The 16,928-nt window shown below is 39.7% G+C and overlaps 1 protein-coding gene across 1 annotated transcript; it reads right to left on the bottom strand.

Moving 5' to 3' along the window:
- Positions 1–675: 675 nt before the first annotated feature.
- Positions 676–1,170, bottom strand: LOC143587619 (uncharacterized). Its single transcript, XM_077068864.1, has one exon. The coding sequence runs from the start codon at positions 1,168–1,170 to the stop codon at positions 676–678; it is 495 nt and encodes a 164-aa protein (XP_076924979.1).
- Between the last annotated feature and the right edge of the window lie 15,758 nt (positions 1,171–16,928).

Here is a 16,928-nt window from a genome sequence, read left to right on the forward strand (position 1 = left end):
AATTCTTATCATTGGTGACCACTGTCATTCCTCATTTCTTTGGAACTACTTGAATAGGACTTACCCAAGGAGAATCGGAAATAGGGTAAATTAATCCTGCATCAAGTAGTTTGAGTACTTCCTTTTTCACCCCGTCTTGCATATTTGTATTTAGTTGTCTCTGGTGTTGCACTACGGGTTTAAAAATTTCTTCCATTAAAATCTTGTGATTACAGAATGATTGGATGATACCTTTGATGTCCATAATTTTCCAGTGATAACTTTCTTGTAAGATTTAAGAACTTGAAGGAGTCTTTCTTTCTCATCACTTGAAAGGTCGGAGGAAATGATGATTGACAATTGAGATTTTCCTTCGAGGAAAACATACTCAAGGTGTTTGGGTAATTCCTTAAGCTCTAAAGTTGTTGAAACTTGAACAGAAGGTTTGGCTTTAGGTTCTAGATCTCTATCTACATCTTCAAATGTCTACTTAGAGTTGCTTTCTTCAACCTCTACAACTTGATTTTCTAAATTGATGGCATGCGCTTTCTCCATGATCAGTTGTGTATCACATGCTTCTTTATCAATTGGTTTCCTTAAATTACAGCTCACTATTGATTCATAAATATCTAGGAAGTATGCAGAATCATCAGTGTACTGCGGATGTTTCATAGATTTGTCTATGCCAAAAGTTACCTACTCATCCTTTACCCTAAGAGTGAGTTTGCCAGTGCAAACATCTATGAGTGCTCTAGCGGTAGCTAAGAATGGTCTTCTTAGGATAAGGGGTATATAAGTGTCTTCATCCATGGACAGAATAACGAAATCGATTGGAAAGAAAAATTTGTCGATTTTGACTAACTTGTTCTCAACTATGCCTCTTGGGTAACTAACTGATATATCGGCTAGCTGAATGCTCATAGGTGTTGGAGTAGGTTCTCCTAGTCCTAACTTGGAGAAAACCATATTAGGAATTAGGTTGATGCTAGCACCTAGGTCGGCTAAAACATTGTTGACAAGCAAGTTTCTTATCAAATAGGGGATAATGAAAATTCCAGGGTCAATCATTTTCTTTGGTAGCTTGTTCTGGAGAATGGCATAGAATTCTTCATTGGGTATTATGTGGGACAACTCTTCTAGCTTCCTTTTGTTGGATAGAACCTCTTTCAAGAATTTTGCATACTTTGGCATTTGGGAAATGGCTTCTATGAAGAAGGTTAATATGCAGTTGTTTAAAGAGTTCTAGGAATTTACCATATTATGCCTCCATCTTTTCTTGATTTAGGCGAGCTGGATAAGGGATTGGTAGAACATATGGTTTCACAGGTTCCTTGACAGGTTTAGGAATGATTGGAATGGGTTGAGTGCCAGATGTGTCAAGAACCTCAGTCTCACCTTCAGATTGGATAGATGTGACTTGTGAGTTGTTTTTGGCATTTTGCCACTTCTTAGGGTTATGGCATTGGCTTGAGCATTGGAACTGGTAACAGTGTTACTAGGGAGTCCTCTGGGTGGTCTTTCTGGAAGTAGATGGGCTAATTGAATTACTTGGTTTCGATGTTTTGCAAAGAATCCTTCAGATTTCCTAGCTCCACTTCATTTTTCAAGAATTGATCTTCGGTCAATTTGTTTAAGGTGTCAGTACTTGTGATGAGTTGTGTTTGCAGAGTCTCCATTGTAGATCGACCATTTGGTTGTTGGCTGGTACTTGCACCTTGGTTCTGGTATGGAGGTTTAGATTGAGAGGTTTGGTTTTGATTTAATGGTCTTATTTCAAACCCAGAAGGAGCTTGATCGTTGTCTCCATCCCTCCAGTTGAAATTAGGATGGTTTCTCCAACCAGGGTTGTAAGTATTGGCATGCATGTTATTTTGTTGCCTTACAAAATCACATTCTTCGATGGTCATGCGTTGGCAGTATTTGACCTTGTGATCTCCCCTACACCTATCACACTTTACCTTTTCCTTGGCCAGCTCAGACTGAAGCTGTTCAAATTTCTTCAAGAGGGACTCGAACTTTACATAGATAAAGATGTTGTTATCGACATGGTGTATGCCTTTGTGTGATGGGGTTAATCGAGGTGGATTATAAGAAAAGATTTTTTTGGCAGATTTTTCTAAGATCTCGAATGTCTTATTCGGTGATTTGGTTCCAAGATCTCCACCAGCTACATAATCTATTACTTGTTTATTTTGACTAGTTTGAGCGTCGAAGAAGGCATTTGTTCAATCCATGGTGTGGGCATCGTCAAAGAAGGCATTTGTATCTTTCCCATGTTACGTGTAGTGACTCGTCTTCATCTGTCCGGAATCCGGTGATGCTTTCGTGATACTTGGCAGTTTTATCTAGTGGAAACTATTTTAGAAGGAACTGCTCGACCATCTGATCCCAATCGGTGATGGTACCAGATGGAAAGGGTTAAATCCATTCCAAAGCATTGCCTTGGAGCGAAGATGGAAAACGTTTAAGCCTAACTTGATCTTCTGAGCAATGTTGACTTTTGAAAGATACACATATTCGAAGGAATCGGGAGATATGAGACAAGGGATCTTCATCGAGAAGGCCATGAAATTGGACAGAATTTTCGATCATGTGAATGATACTGGATTTGATTTCGAAGTTAAGAAGTACTTCGGGTGGTTCAACGCTATTGCCATAGTCGTCGAGTATCGGCTTACCATATAGTCTCATGTTTAGCTCATTGTTTAGCTCTGCCATCATAGGTTCTTCTTGGTTCTCCCTAGTTGATGTACCTTCCTTCGGTTCGTCCTTAACTCCTTTGGTTGCTTTACGCACCTGAGTGCGTTTTCTTTGTTGAAAGTGGCGTTCAGGTTCGGAAAGTGGTGAAATAAGATCAGGAGTGGATGTAGAGGACATGCGCTAACTAAGAAAGTAAAGATCTAAAGGCACAGCTAAAGCAAAGCTAACGTAAGCAACTTATCAACTAAAAAGATAAAAATTAAAAACTACAACTATAATAAAATTCAAAACAAAGAAGATAGAAAAATATTTCGGTCTTTTTGATAGGTTATAATAAAGACACTAGAAACAAGGTTTAATAAATACTCGGATTGTTCGTAAAAATTCACAGTGTGTCCCTGGCAACAGTGATGAGCGAGTAAAAGGACATGTTTATAATGTTTAATATCGTGCATTTTAACTGTTAATAGGCATCAAACGCGATTACTTTGAGTTCTTTTATGTTTGCAGGTAATTGGAGCTTGAAAGAGCTATTTCGGAAGCTTGAAGATGAAGAGAAATCAATTAGTATGAAGGAGCAAGCATGCTTAAGTATTGGATGGAAGATATAATGAAATATGAAGAGAATGAGCATTTTATCACATGAGAGCAAGGTTACTCTATAAGGGCGTAATGTTGCTCAGTTCTTGGATAACCAAACAGACTTCAAACATAGTGGGCTTGGAAGAGGGAGTAACCTTATGCCAGTTTACCCAGATAGGGCGTAGCACTACTCACTAAGGGCGTAACCTTACGCCCTTGACGAGATTTTTATACTTAATCCATTTTAGCAACCTATTAAAGGAAAAACTAACCCTAATTCGAAAATACATCTCTCCACAGCCGTTTTGGACGATTTTGGAGCAATCTTTAACTATCATAACACCTCCCGATCATCATCATCACCGATGCAATCATCCTTTCAACCAAGAATCGAGACATCCATGATCAATATGCAAGGATAAACCGTTCGTGACCATCTCCGAGAGTAGGGTTGTATTTGTAAGCAAGTATTTTTGTATTTTGAGCCTTTACATTGGAACTAGAGTTGATTAATCATTCAGTTGATCAATCTTTTACGTTTGTCTGTGTATTCAACAATTTTTCGTAACTGAATGTTTCGTGATTTTATCAGTTAATTGATTTGTGGTCATCCACTTTTAGGATTAGGTTTAGAGTCATTGACTCATTTATCTTTAGCCATTAAATCACTTATATTTATCAAACCCTAAAACTGATAATCAACTAAATTATTATTCATCCAAACCTTCATCCAAACCAATTGCTCGGATTACGTTCTGTCAATCAGTCTGGTCAAATATCTAGTCATTTGATTATAGGCGTTATAAAACGAGTCTTCCAAGTAAGTTTAATCAATTGGTCTAGTCTTCTTCACAACCCGAATCCTAGAGTTTGGTTATTTTTCTCCTCATTGTTTTACAATCAAATCAACTTTCAAATCGCTTGACATCCATATCCACCTAGTATAATTAGTTAGTAATTATTGACTTGATTAGCACTTTCCACTGATTCCATGTGGATTCGACACCTTACTCGCCCTTGCTATTAAAGGTATTTTATAAATGTTTTTTATTGACCTTTAGACATCGATCAAACGGTGCCAAAAACTTGATGTGTGGTGGTGTAGTATGCAAATGGTGTTAATTTTTTCAAATGTTAGTTCACACAATGTCGAGTTTTAACTTTATAAAAATGATTATTATATTAACTAAACCACACACTAATAGGAAAGTGTACCTATCATATATGTAGTAAAATGTAGGTAAGAACCAAGTATCGATCTACGGACACACTTATAGATTTTTATTACTAAATCAAAGTATTTATTTAACCGGAAATGAAAATCATTTTGGTTTTGGTTTTAGTAAATGAGTTTAAAGAAACATATATTAAAATTAAAAGACAATATTTTTGGGTTTTTATATTTTTAGATATAAAGAAGATCAAAGATAAAAGTGTATTATCTTGATCAAAACTCCCCTTAACTTGGTTTAATATTTGATTAGTAAACTTGTGATTTGAGCTTGCTATGGTGATTAAATATGAAAAAATTAAATCGTTATTCATGTTATTCCATGATAATTAAAGAAAGTGATAACTTTTGATCCCTTTTACAAAAACATCATTTTATGTAAGCAAGTGGTTTTTGATAAAGATAAGTTAACTCACTTTAAAGATGAGACAGTCCCTTAAATTACTAAGTGAATTGTCCTTTATACTTTAATAAAAATAACATTTGTTTTATACATAGAATACCAATTAAGATTAATTGAGTTTTAAAGGATTAACCTTGAATTATCAATTATTAACTCACACAACTCTTGAACAATTATAAAACTCATGTGATAACCACTCTAGAGTTGCTTGAAATAGGTTATGTTGCACACTCACTTAACGAGTAAGTAATCGATTCAGATGAACACCAACAATCCGTTTTCACAACATAGTTGATAATTCTCATTTTAAAATGATCAATCACTACTAATATTCCATTTTGGTCCATGTTAAAATTGGGATTCATGATTTTCCCCAACCAAACCCATACATGAATGGCAATTTCTCGCCTTATCATCAAGCTCGGAATCTTGGCGCCCCTTTAAAAGATTCTTAAGTTATTCCCTAAAACCTCACAAGAGTGGCAGTTCCCTGACTTATCGTCAATCTTGGTATTTGGGGGTTCATTTTAAGGATTATTAATTTATCAACCAAGTCCTCACAAGAATAGTGATTTCTCGATTTATCATCAAGTTCTAGGTCATGGTGTCTATTTAAGGTTCACCAAGGCTTCTCAAGACTAGCAATTCTCGCCTTATCGTTAAGCTTAGCACTTGGGGTATCTTTTTAGAGTATTTTAATATTCCTCATCAAGTGATAATTTAAAAATAACCATTAATTATTATAAACCAAGATGAGACTATGGAAGCTTAGCCATTTATAAGCATAATGGTAATTATCAAAGTAGTAGATACAAACATGATCAAATTGAAACAATCTAACCAATTTGGATGATTAATCTTTGATGTTAATGACTTCTTCTAAGAGCTTAATCCCCTTAATCTTCAAGGGTTGGAAGAATGAGATTAATTCTCTTATTAAATGGTCGTGAAAAGAGGTGGTTGGAGAGAGTAAATGAAATGGAATGTGCATTTAATGCCTCTCCAATGTGAGTTGAATGAAGAAGATGAGCATTCAATTTTAGGCTGATCAGACCCTCAAGGCACGACTGTGTTGAGTTCGGCACGACCTTGTCTTCATTTTTGTCTTGTAGCATTTATTGTTCATGTCAGATCTTACAGCTGAATGTTAACACAGCCGTGTTATGCAAGTCACGGCCGTGATGAGTTCCACAACTGAACAAACTTCTCCAGTTAGTCTTTTTCTTTTGTACTTGAAGTCATGGACGTGTCTTGGGAAGGCACGACTGTATTTTGCTTCAGAACCTTCTATTTTGTCTTTTCTCCTTTTTTTTGATAACATGGGGTGTGTTTTGTTTAACCTGGCCATGTCTTGATTTCCTGATTTTTGTCTTTACTTCGTATGCTCTAGGCATGACCATGTCTTGATTCATCATGGGGTGTGTTGAGTCGGTTTTCAATGCTTATCTTCGTTTCTCTTCGTATTTCGGCCTGTTTTATTCTTTTGGACTATATTTACCTATAGATATAAATTAAAAACATTATTGGTTATTTATTCTAATATAGTTTCCGAAATTACGCTTATTTAGAGATATTTTAGTGCTGAAAAGATGTATAATTTCTTATACATCAGTCATGTCCCAATACTAAAACACAAAAAATATCAAAATGACATGGACTAGTTTGGTGCCGCTACTTGGCCTTTAAAACACCAAACTCCTCTTTTACTATCTATATAATATAATAATAACATAATATAATAATATATAATACATAATGACTAATCTAACTTTAATTTTTTACTATACAAACACCGTTTATGGTTTGGTGTTTTTTAACTATATAACTATGTTATTTCGTAGATTTGAACTTAAAATCTTTTAACCTTTGGTGTTTTAAAGATTTTGTCTTTGCAAATAATCTATTAAAACTCTATGTGTAACACAGATTGGAACGACATAATAAGAAATACAAAATTGTTTATATATATATATATTGTAGGTTCCTAGCCGGATCTTCACAGGAGTATCTCGTAATACGTAGGTGCGGAATCCCTACGTAACACGATACGAGCGTAAGATGTATAATACGTTAAAACAGAACACGAACACACGTTGCAATACTAATAAGAAACGTTGTATTGCAACACTTCAACACGTGATATTCAATCACAAAAACACGTTCTGGCAATCTTAGAAAACAAGCCGCAAGCTGAGGTTAAATACACCTCGACAACTTCGCCTAACATGTTAGGCGAAGTTGTCCTAACTTCACTTGTCCACAAGTTCGCCTACATCCCAGGCGAACTTGTGTGACACAATATCTAAAACCAAATCAAACAATCTAACTCGATTACAGACACATACAAAACACTAGATACTGAACTACTGACATCATGCACCAACAGACTCCCCCTTGGCAGTAGCTTCATATCTCTATCTTCATTCACGTGTCTAGTAATCCCAAAATCTCGTGTCACCAGTCTTCAAGCATGAACGCCTTCTCTAACACAAACAGAAACCACTCTCTGATATTTCTTGGCTTCATCTTTCCATGCAGGAATATAGAAAATCATTTTATCTTTTAGCACCTGCAGGTCAGCTTGAGACAAATTTACCAAGTGCATCGGATCATACACTGTCAGAACTTCTTGTTCATCTTCATCTTCCATAACTGCTTCAGCTGTTTGGCTATCAACATACCACCACTTTAGATTCTTTAAAACATCCTTGGGCATTGTCTTCATCGGCACTTCTTTCAAACACTGAATCGGCTTATATTTCATGTCACACCCTCAAAATCCACTAACGGAGTTTTACCGTCAGAGGGTGTGAACTAACAGGATCGGAATCATTAGTTATAATCAAACCATAAAAAAACGTTTAAATGAAAATAAGTGCGGAAGCGTAAAAACCAAAAGACAGAAGTTGCGTCACGCAGGACGACTTAAAACCCAATGACAACAGTTTAAAATCAGTTTGCATAAACAAAAGCGTTTCAAACAATGCATGATCCTATACCGCGCGCCCGCCTCGGCTACCTGAGAATAACATACTAAAAGTGTCAACACAAGGTTGGTGAGTTCACAAGTTTATATAAAGTAAAGCGTTTAGCGTTTTGAGTTCAGCGTTTTGGGTTTAGCGTTTTGCGTTACCAGATAGTGTTAAATCAATTATATATCGATAGGTAGCTAGCCTATACAACAAGTATTACTAAGTGTTCGACACCGAAGCTGACTGTTTATCAAGTGCCTTGCCACCAGGTCATCCAGACCATGGTAATGTGTTAGCTAAAATTACACCCACTCGACCTCCAGTCAAGTTTAGCGTTGGGTGGGGTTTGTCAAACCCAGTAGTACTAATCAACAGTGACTCGCTATTTTCCAATAATAAACGGTTAGATGTGTAGGACTTCAATTGTTTCGTTTGCCACTTAGCCTTTACAAGTGATATATAATTTACTAACAAAATCTTAAAAGCGTTTTCGGAGTATGTTATCTCCCCCAAGTGAAAAGCGTTTAAAGAGTTTAAAGGGGGTAAGTGAAACTCCTAAAAGCGTTTTCGCACATAATTCCTAAGCACAAGATACGTTTCGTGTTTCGTTTGTGCATCGTGTGTGAATTAACAAGTATATTTGTGATACGTTACACGTGTAAACAATTTCTCAAGCATCAAGTATAAACATAGCATACTTCTAGTAATGTTCTAACACAAGGGTATTTTGGTCAAACACGTAGCAATTATCGATTATCAACATATTTCATGTACTTTCGCCTAACTCAGCAACTAGCTTTACCGAGACAGATTACTACTAGTAAAGATTACTCTAAATCATAGATCACAACTCATCAATTAATTCATCAAAAATCACCACAAGAGCATACATGTGTTAGGTTTCTAGAACATATTTTTTTGTATTTTTATTCCACATATATTTCTCACAATGATCAATTTATTACAGCAAACTCACAACAGTCAAATTCATGCGCAACAGAATTTTATTTGAAATTCCCGTTAAATGAAAAATCCAACAAATGCAAGACCAATTGGGTTAGGTTCTTAACTCAACAAGTTAACTTCCAGAAGTGGAACCAACCCATTTGGTCTTGTATTTCATGAGATATAATATTTACAAAACAACCTAACAGCAGGTCTCACAATTCAGATTTGCACAACGTTTTTGTAAAATCATAAAAGTTAACTTTTACACGTCCAAAAATTGCAAATTTATATTCTTTAGAAACTAGACTCGACCTAGTTCACTGTAGTATCAATTATCTCAACCAATTTTCACATTCACACCCCGTTACAGTCAATTGAACATCAATAACATAATCTGTCCAGAAACTGTTTGCATCCAAACTCAACATATTAACTCTCTATGGACCATAATCCGTTCATATGACCTTCTAGACACCATAATCACTATCCATGCACATAAAATACACACCAAATACATGATTAGGGTTTTATTTGAATTCAAAATCAAAGACACCAACGATTAACATGTAATAACACCAATTCTATTTATCAAATCACAATCAATGCATCATCTAATCACAACAAAATATATGAACACCATACATAAGATTTTCGGACCTAGGGTTTATAATTATACCTTCAAAAAAACCAAAGCAAGCAAGAGGAAGGTAGAAGATGACTAGAAACGGGTGTAGGATGCTTCAGTTGTGAAAGACAAGATCAAAAATCAAGTAATATGTGTGTGTGTGTGAGCCGATCGCAAGGGAGACAAGGGGGGGGGGGGGGGCTGCCGTCAATTGTGAGGGAGAGGAGAGAAAGAGATTAGGGTTCTAGATATTATTAATAATAACAAGATGTTACACTTAATTCCCTCAACCTTCAAATGTTACTTTTCTAGCTTATTTTAACTAGTTCTTGTTTCTTGTCTAGCATCACACATAATATAATCAAGTAACACATATGTTAACACATAATTATCACATAATTATTGTTTTGACGTTTTTCGTTTATTCACCAATTGTTTGCGTCAACTCGTTTGCGTTTCGGTGCAATTCCCGAAAGACTACACATGTAGTAATTGTTCAAGCGTCATTTAAACCCTAGTTTAAATGTAATGAGGTGTGCGTTATAGATTCAATGATCTAAAGTTTGAATTGACGGAGTTGAGTTAACGGAGCTAACCTGAAATTGACGAATGTCACATCATTCCCATGTTAAAGATTTTTCGTCCCGAAAATTTGAGTCAAGTCGTGATGAGTGTCTGAAAAAGTAAGAAAAATTTTTCAGTCGGTCATATCATCCCCTAGTAGAGAGAAATTTCGTCCCGAAATTTAATTCATACCTCCGGTGATTTCTGACGGTTGTCGGGTTTCGCGGTTTTCTGTGTTTGGTCAGCCCTTCAAAAAGGTGAGGATACTTTTTCATCATTTGATCTTCGCGTTCCCATGTGAACTCCGGTCCACGTCTCGAGTTCCAACGAACCTTAACGATTGGAATTTTGCTGTGCTTGAGTGTTTTGTTTTCCCAATCCAAAACTTCGACTGGTTCTTCAATGAAGCGTAGCTGTTCATCAACTTGCAGTTCGTCCAAAGGGACTACTTGGGTTTCATCAGATAGGCATTTCTTCAAATTGGATACGTGGAATACATTGTGTACGCCACTGAGTTCCGTTGGTAGGTCCAGTCGGTACGCCACCGGACCAATGCGCTCAGTTATCCGGTAAGGACCAATGTATCGTGGGTTGAGTTTGTTTCGCTTCCCAAAGCGACCCACACCTTTCCAAGGTGAGACTTTGAGTAATACTTGGTCGTTCACTTGAAATTCGAGAGGCTTTCGGCGCTTGTCAGCGTAACTCTTTTGGCGATCTCGTGCTGCTGCCATGCGGTTTCGGATTTGAACAATCTTTTCCGAGGTTTTGAGTACCAATTCTGGACCAGTGATTTGGCTGTCACCCACCTCTGCCCAGCAGAGAGGTGATCGACACTTCCGTCCGTACAGCGCTTCAAACGGCGCTGCTTTAATACTTGCGTGGTAGCTGTTATTATACGAAAATTCTACCAAAGGTAAGTGAGGTTCCCAACTTTTTCCGAAATCCAACACGCATGCACGCAACATGTCCTCCAAGGTCTGAATGGTGCGTTCACTTTGCCCATCCGTCTGAGGATGGTATGCTGTGATCATGTCCAGGCGGGTACCTAGTGCGCTTTGTAGTGACTTCCAAAAGTGCGAAGTGAAACGAGAATCTCGATCAGAAATGATTGAGACGGGCACTCCGTGTCTAAACACTACTTCTTTCATGTAGACACGAGTCAGTCTTTCCATTTTTCCGATTCCTTAATCGCTAAGAAGTGTGCAGACTTAGTCAATCGGTCAACGATCACCCAGATGGTATCGCATCCCGTCGGTGTTTTAGGTAATCCCGTGATAAAATCCATTAAAATCTGTTCCCATTTCCACATGGGGAGTTCCGGTTGCTGTAGCAAGCCAGATGGCTTCTGATATTCTATTTTGACTCTTGCACAAGTCAAGCATTTGCTCACGTAGGTGGCAATGTCGACTTTCATGTTTGGCCACCAGTAAAGTGCCTTTAAGTCGTGGTACATTTTATCTGTGCCGGGGTGGATAGAATATCTGGACTTGTGAGCTTCGTCCATCACTAGAGTTCTCAACTCTTCGTATCGTGGAACCCAAATCCGGTTCTCAAAATATCGGACCCTGTCTGATTTGGTTTCAAGTTGCTTGTTCATGCCCCGCATGAGTTCTGATGGAAGATTATCATCCTTCAAAGCTTCGAGTTGCGCATCGCGAATCTGATCGGGTAAGTTGGCATGAATCGTGAGTTGCAATGCTCGCACTCGCCTGGGTTTATCGTTTTCCTTTCTGCTGAGAGCGTCGGCCACTACATTGGCCTTTCCAGGGTGGTACTTGATGGCACAGTCATAATCCTTAAGCAGCTCGACCCAACGACACTGTCGCATGTTCAGCTCCTTCTGATCGTAGATATGTTGGAGACTCTTGTGGTCGGTGTAAATGGTAAACTTGGTACCGTACAAGTAATGCCTCCATATCTTAAGAGCAAACACCACAGCTCCAAGTTCCAAGTCATGGGTCGTGTAGTTCTTCTCGTGAATCCGTAGTTGTCGAGAGGCATAGGCTATAACCTTCTCGAGTTGCATCAGCACACAACCGAGACCTTGTTTCAATGCGTCACAATGCACCTCAAAATTCTCTGTTCCCTCGGGAAGGGCTAGAATAGGGGCGCTACAGAGTTTGGTTTTCAACAGTTGAAAAGCGGATTCTTGCGCGTCACCCCAATTGTACTTAGTACCCTTGTGAGTCAAAGCGGTGAGGGGTTGAGCAATCTTTGAAAATCCCTCGATAAAACGTCGGTGGTAGCTGGCCAGTCCTAGGAATTGCCGCACCTCAGTCGGAGTCTTAGGTGCTTCCCTGTTTTTGATAGCCTCTACCTTATCGGGATCGACATGGATACCATTCTCATTGATCACATGTCCTAAAAAGTGAACCTCGCGAAGCCAAAATTAGCATTTCGAGAGTTTAGCGTACAGTTGCTCCTCCTTCAACAATTCCAGAATTAATCTCAAGTGTTCTTCATGGTCAGCCTTGTCCTTGGAGTAAACGAGAATATCATCAATGAACACAATCACAAACTTGTCGAGGTACGCCTTGTATACTCGATTCATGAGATCCATAAATACGGCTGGTGCATTGGTTAAGCCAAAAGGCATAACCGAAAACTCGTAGTGACCATACCGAGTCCTGAATGCCGTCTTTGAAATATCTTCTTCGCGCACTCTTAGTTGATGGTAACCAGATCTCAGGTCGATCTTCGAGTAGTAACTCGATCCTTGAAGCTGGTCAAACAGATCATCAATTCGGGGTAAGGGATAACGGTTCTTAATCGTCACCTTGTTCAACTCCCGGTAGTCGATACATATTCGGAAAGTCCCGTCCTTCTTTCGGACAAATAAGACAGGGGCTCCCCATGGCGATGAGCTAGGTCGGATAAAACCCTTATCCAACAAATCTTGCAACTGAGTGGACAACTCCTGAAGCTCCGCCGGTGCGAGCCGATACGGGGCTCGGGCTATGGGCGCTGCACCGGGGGTCAACTCGATTTGAAACTCGACTTGTCGAATAGGAGGGAGTCCAGGCAAATCCTCCGGGAATACTTCCGGAAAATCTCGCACGATCGGTATGTCTTCAATTCGTTTCTCCTCCGTGGGTTTCTCGACAATATGCGCTAAAACTGCCGGATGACCCTTTCGTAGATACTTCTGTGCTTTCATGAGAGTGGTGACGCTGGTGGTCATGCCGCGCTTCTTGCCCTGGATCGAAATGATCTCACTGGAAGGGGTAGTAATGTGGACTATCTTGTCGTGACATATAATCTCTGCTCGGTTCTCAGATAACCAGTCCATGCCGACAACGACATCGAAACTACCGAGCGTAAAAGGTATAAGGTCGATATCAAAAGTATAACCTGACAGTTTCAACTTACATCCCGCAAGTACATGAGTCGTGACTATAGTCTTACCGTCAGCTAATTCAACAGGAAACTTAGCATCTAACGGGGTTGGAGTTAAGTCTAAGAGTTGACTAAAGGCTTTCGACACAAAACTCCTATCAGCTCCAGTGTCAAACAAAACATAAGCAAAACAGTCATTCACAGGAAACTTACCAGTCACCACATACGGATCATTGTGGGCTTGACCCGACCCAATGACGAAAGCTCTTCCTCTACCATTGCTTCCGCCACCGCTGCTGCCTCCATTGTTCTCGTTCTGTTTTAACTTGGGGCAATCTTTCCTGAAATGACCCTCTTGACCACACTCAAAACATCCCTTAGTCGTCATAGGTGATTTAGAAGAACCCTTTCCCGCTAGGTCTCCCCTACATTCCTTGGCCTGATGACCCATTTTTCCGCATCTCAAACACTTGACACGGTCACACGGGCCAGCATGATGATAGTTGCACCTGTTGCATTTTGGGTATTTCCCAGCATAGTCGCTCGAACCCTGCCCGCTACCGTTGTTGTTATTGTTGGGACCCTGATGGTTGAAGCTCCGGGTGAATTCGGGCTTACGGTAGTGTTGTTGCTGTGGGGGGTTCGAGGATGAGGATCTGGCGTTGTCAAACTTTCTCTTTCCATTACCCGGGTTGTTGCTGTTGTTGTCCGTGCTAGGGTTGTCACGGGCTTTAGCGGTTGAACCCCTAGGTGGTAACGCACCTTGAGTCACTGCTTGATCTGTCAGTTTGTGAGCTAATCGGATCGCTTGTTGAATCGTGGCTGGTCTGGAAGACGTCACCATGCCCTGAATTTGCAGTGCTAACCCATCAATATACATTTCAATCCTCTTACTAGGCGGGTCTACCATCCGTGGACACATCACAACTAACTCGTGTGAACGGGTGGTGTAGGCTTCGATTTCCGAACCCACCATCTTCAATGACCAAAACTCAGATTCCAACTTCGCAATCTCCTCTCTCGGGCAGTACTCTTCTCGCATCATGTTTTTGAACTCTTCCCAGTTCATGGCGTTAGCCAGTTCCAATCCAAGAATCTGCACATTTGAATTCCACCAAGTGAGAGCAGAATCTTCCAGTGTTCCAGCAGCAAATTTGACCCTACTGGCAGGTGGACAATTACACATCTCGAACGCTGATTCGGTCTTTTCAGCCCAACACAGGAAGCCTATAGCTCCCTCAGTGCCCTTGAACGAACTGGGCTTGCAGTCAAGGTAATTCTTGAAGGTACACGTTCCAATTGGACCTCCAGCTTGCTTCTGAACATGTGCGGCTAGAGCGGCCGCCGCATGGTCGTTCAGCAGAGTTTGGAGTTCTGCTGCAGTCAAGTTGATGTTACCACGACCGTGTCCAGCGTTTCTTCCAGCCATTTCCTAGAATCACAGCATAAAATGTTAAACATGAATTTTTCGGTTTCATATGCAACACTCCATAGGCGGGAAATTTCCTCCGGTTCCTCTTCAGGTTCCTCCTCGTGATCTTCATCGGGATCCTCCTCAGGCTCCTCTTCGGGATCTTATTCGGGTTCCTCTTCAGGCTCTGCCTCAGGTTCGGCTGCGTTCTGAGCAATTTGCATTTGTAAGACATCGCAACGCTCTAAAGCTATCTCGGTTCGGGTCCTTGCTACTTGGAGTTGCTCTTGCAAGTCTATCATCTCGGCTTGCATCTTTCTCATAATCTTCATCTGTTGATCATTAGCCTCTTGCATTTCCTTCATTGCCGCAGTCAGGTGGGAAATTTCCTCTTTAGTTTCGGTTCCATCCTTTAACAGTCCGGATACGTTCGCTCTCGTATAGCGCATGTAACCAACGTCACGCTCCAAACAAGAAACAACAGCTGCGAGAGCTCGCTCTACAGGTTCGGTTATGGGTGGTAGGGTGTTGGGGTAAGCAGGATGGTTCGGGTGAGGCAGCTAACTTGTTCGCGATAAACCATACGCCTAATCATATTAGGGTACCAATCCCAGCTAACTTCGTTTTCGTACATGCCTCCGGATAAGCGATACCTCTTCGGTGCAGGAACTTCGAGTTCCGGGACTACACGGGGGTGGCGATGAGGTAGGTAACTGCGGTTCCTTCCCATGCGCATGAGTCATCGGATCGGATGATGATGATGGTGGCGTCGACATCCCTACAGGTAAGCCGTGTATGCGCGCGTATGAGTGAAAGAGGTAAGGAGATAAGATAACAAAGACTACACAACAAATGCAGTGAGTATCATTATAACTAATGGGTCGTCGCGGTTATAGTCTAGTATGCATGCAATTTCTAGTTCGCTATAACCAATGGCTCTGATACCAATCTGTCACACCCTCAAAATCCACAAACGGAGTTTTACCGTCAGAGGGTGTGAACTAACAGGATCGGAATCATTAATTATAATTAAACCATAAAAAAACGTTTAAATGAAAATAAGTGTGGAAGCGTAAAAACCAAAAGACATAAGTTGCGTCACGCAGGACGACTTAAAACACAATGACAACAGTTTAAAATCAGTTTGCATAAACAAAAGTGTTTCAAACAATGCATGATCCTATACCGTTCGCCCGCCTCGGCTACCTGAGAATAACATACTAAAAGTGTCAACACAAGGTTGGTGAGTTCACAAGTTTATATAAAGTAAAGCGTTTAGCGTTTTGCGTTTAGCGTTTTGCGTTACCAGATAGTGTTAAATCAATTATATATCGATAGGTAGCTAGCCTATACAACAAGTATTACTAAGTGTTCGACACCGAAGCTGACTGTTTATCAAGTGCCTTGCCACCAGGTCATCTAGACCATGGTAATGTGTTAGCTAAAATTACACCCACTCGACCTCCAGTCAAGTTTAGCGTTGGGTGGGGTTTGTCAAACCCAGTAGTACTAATCAACAGTGACTCGCTATTTTCCAATAATAAACGGTTAGATGTGTAGGACTTCAATTGTTTCGTTTGCCACTTAGCCTTTACAAGTGATATATAATTTACTAACAAAATCTTAAAAGCGTTTTCGGAGTATGTTATCTCCCCCAAGTGAAAAGCGTTTAAAGAGTTTAAAGGGGGTAAGTGAAACTCACTGTTTGCGATGAATTCCCAAAAACAAGTCACCAAGTGATGCGCGTCACAGAAAACTCTCACTAGCATTCTATAACAACAAGGAGATTTTCTAAGTATCGGAACTATTATCGAGTCTCTAGACCCGGCACATAATTCCTAAGCACAAGATACGTTTCGTGTTTCGTTTGTGCATCGTGTGTGAATTAACAAGTATATTTGTGATACGTTACACGTGTAAACAATTTCTCAAGCATCAAGTATAAACATAGCATACTTCTAGTAATGTTCTAACACAAGGGTATTTGGTCAAACACGTAGCAATTATCGATTATCAACATATTTCATGTACTTTCGCCTAACTCAGCAACTAGCTTTACCGAGACAGATTACTACTAGTAAAGATTACTCTAAATCATAGATCACAACTCATCAATTAATTCATCAAAAATCACCACAAGAGCATACATGTGTTAGCTTTCTAGAACATATTTTGTT

This window comes from Bidens hawaiensis, unplaced genomic scaffold (genome assembly GCF_021521415.1).
Source record: "Bidens hawaiensis isolate Kalapana, Puna unplaced genomic scaffold, B.hawaiensis_p1.1 tig00035626_1, whole genome shotgun sequence".
NCBI classification, from domain to species: domain Eukaryota; kingdom Viridiplantae; phylum Streptophyta; class Magnoliopsida; order Asterales; family Asteraceae; genus Bidens; species Bidens hawaiensis.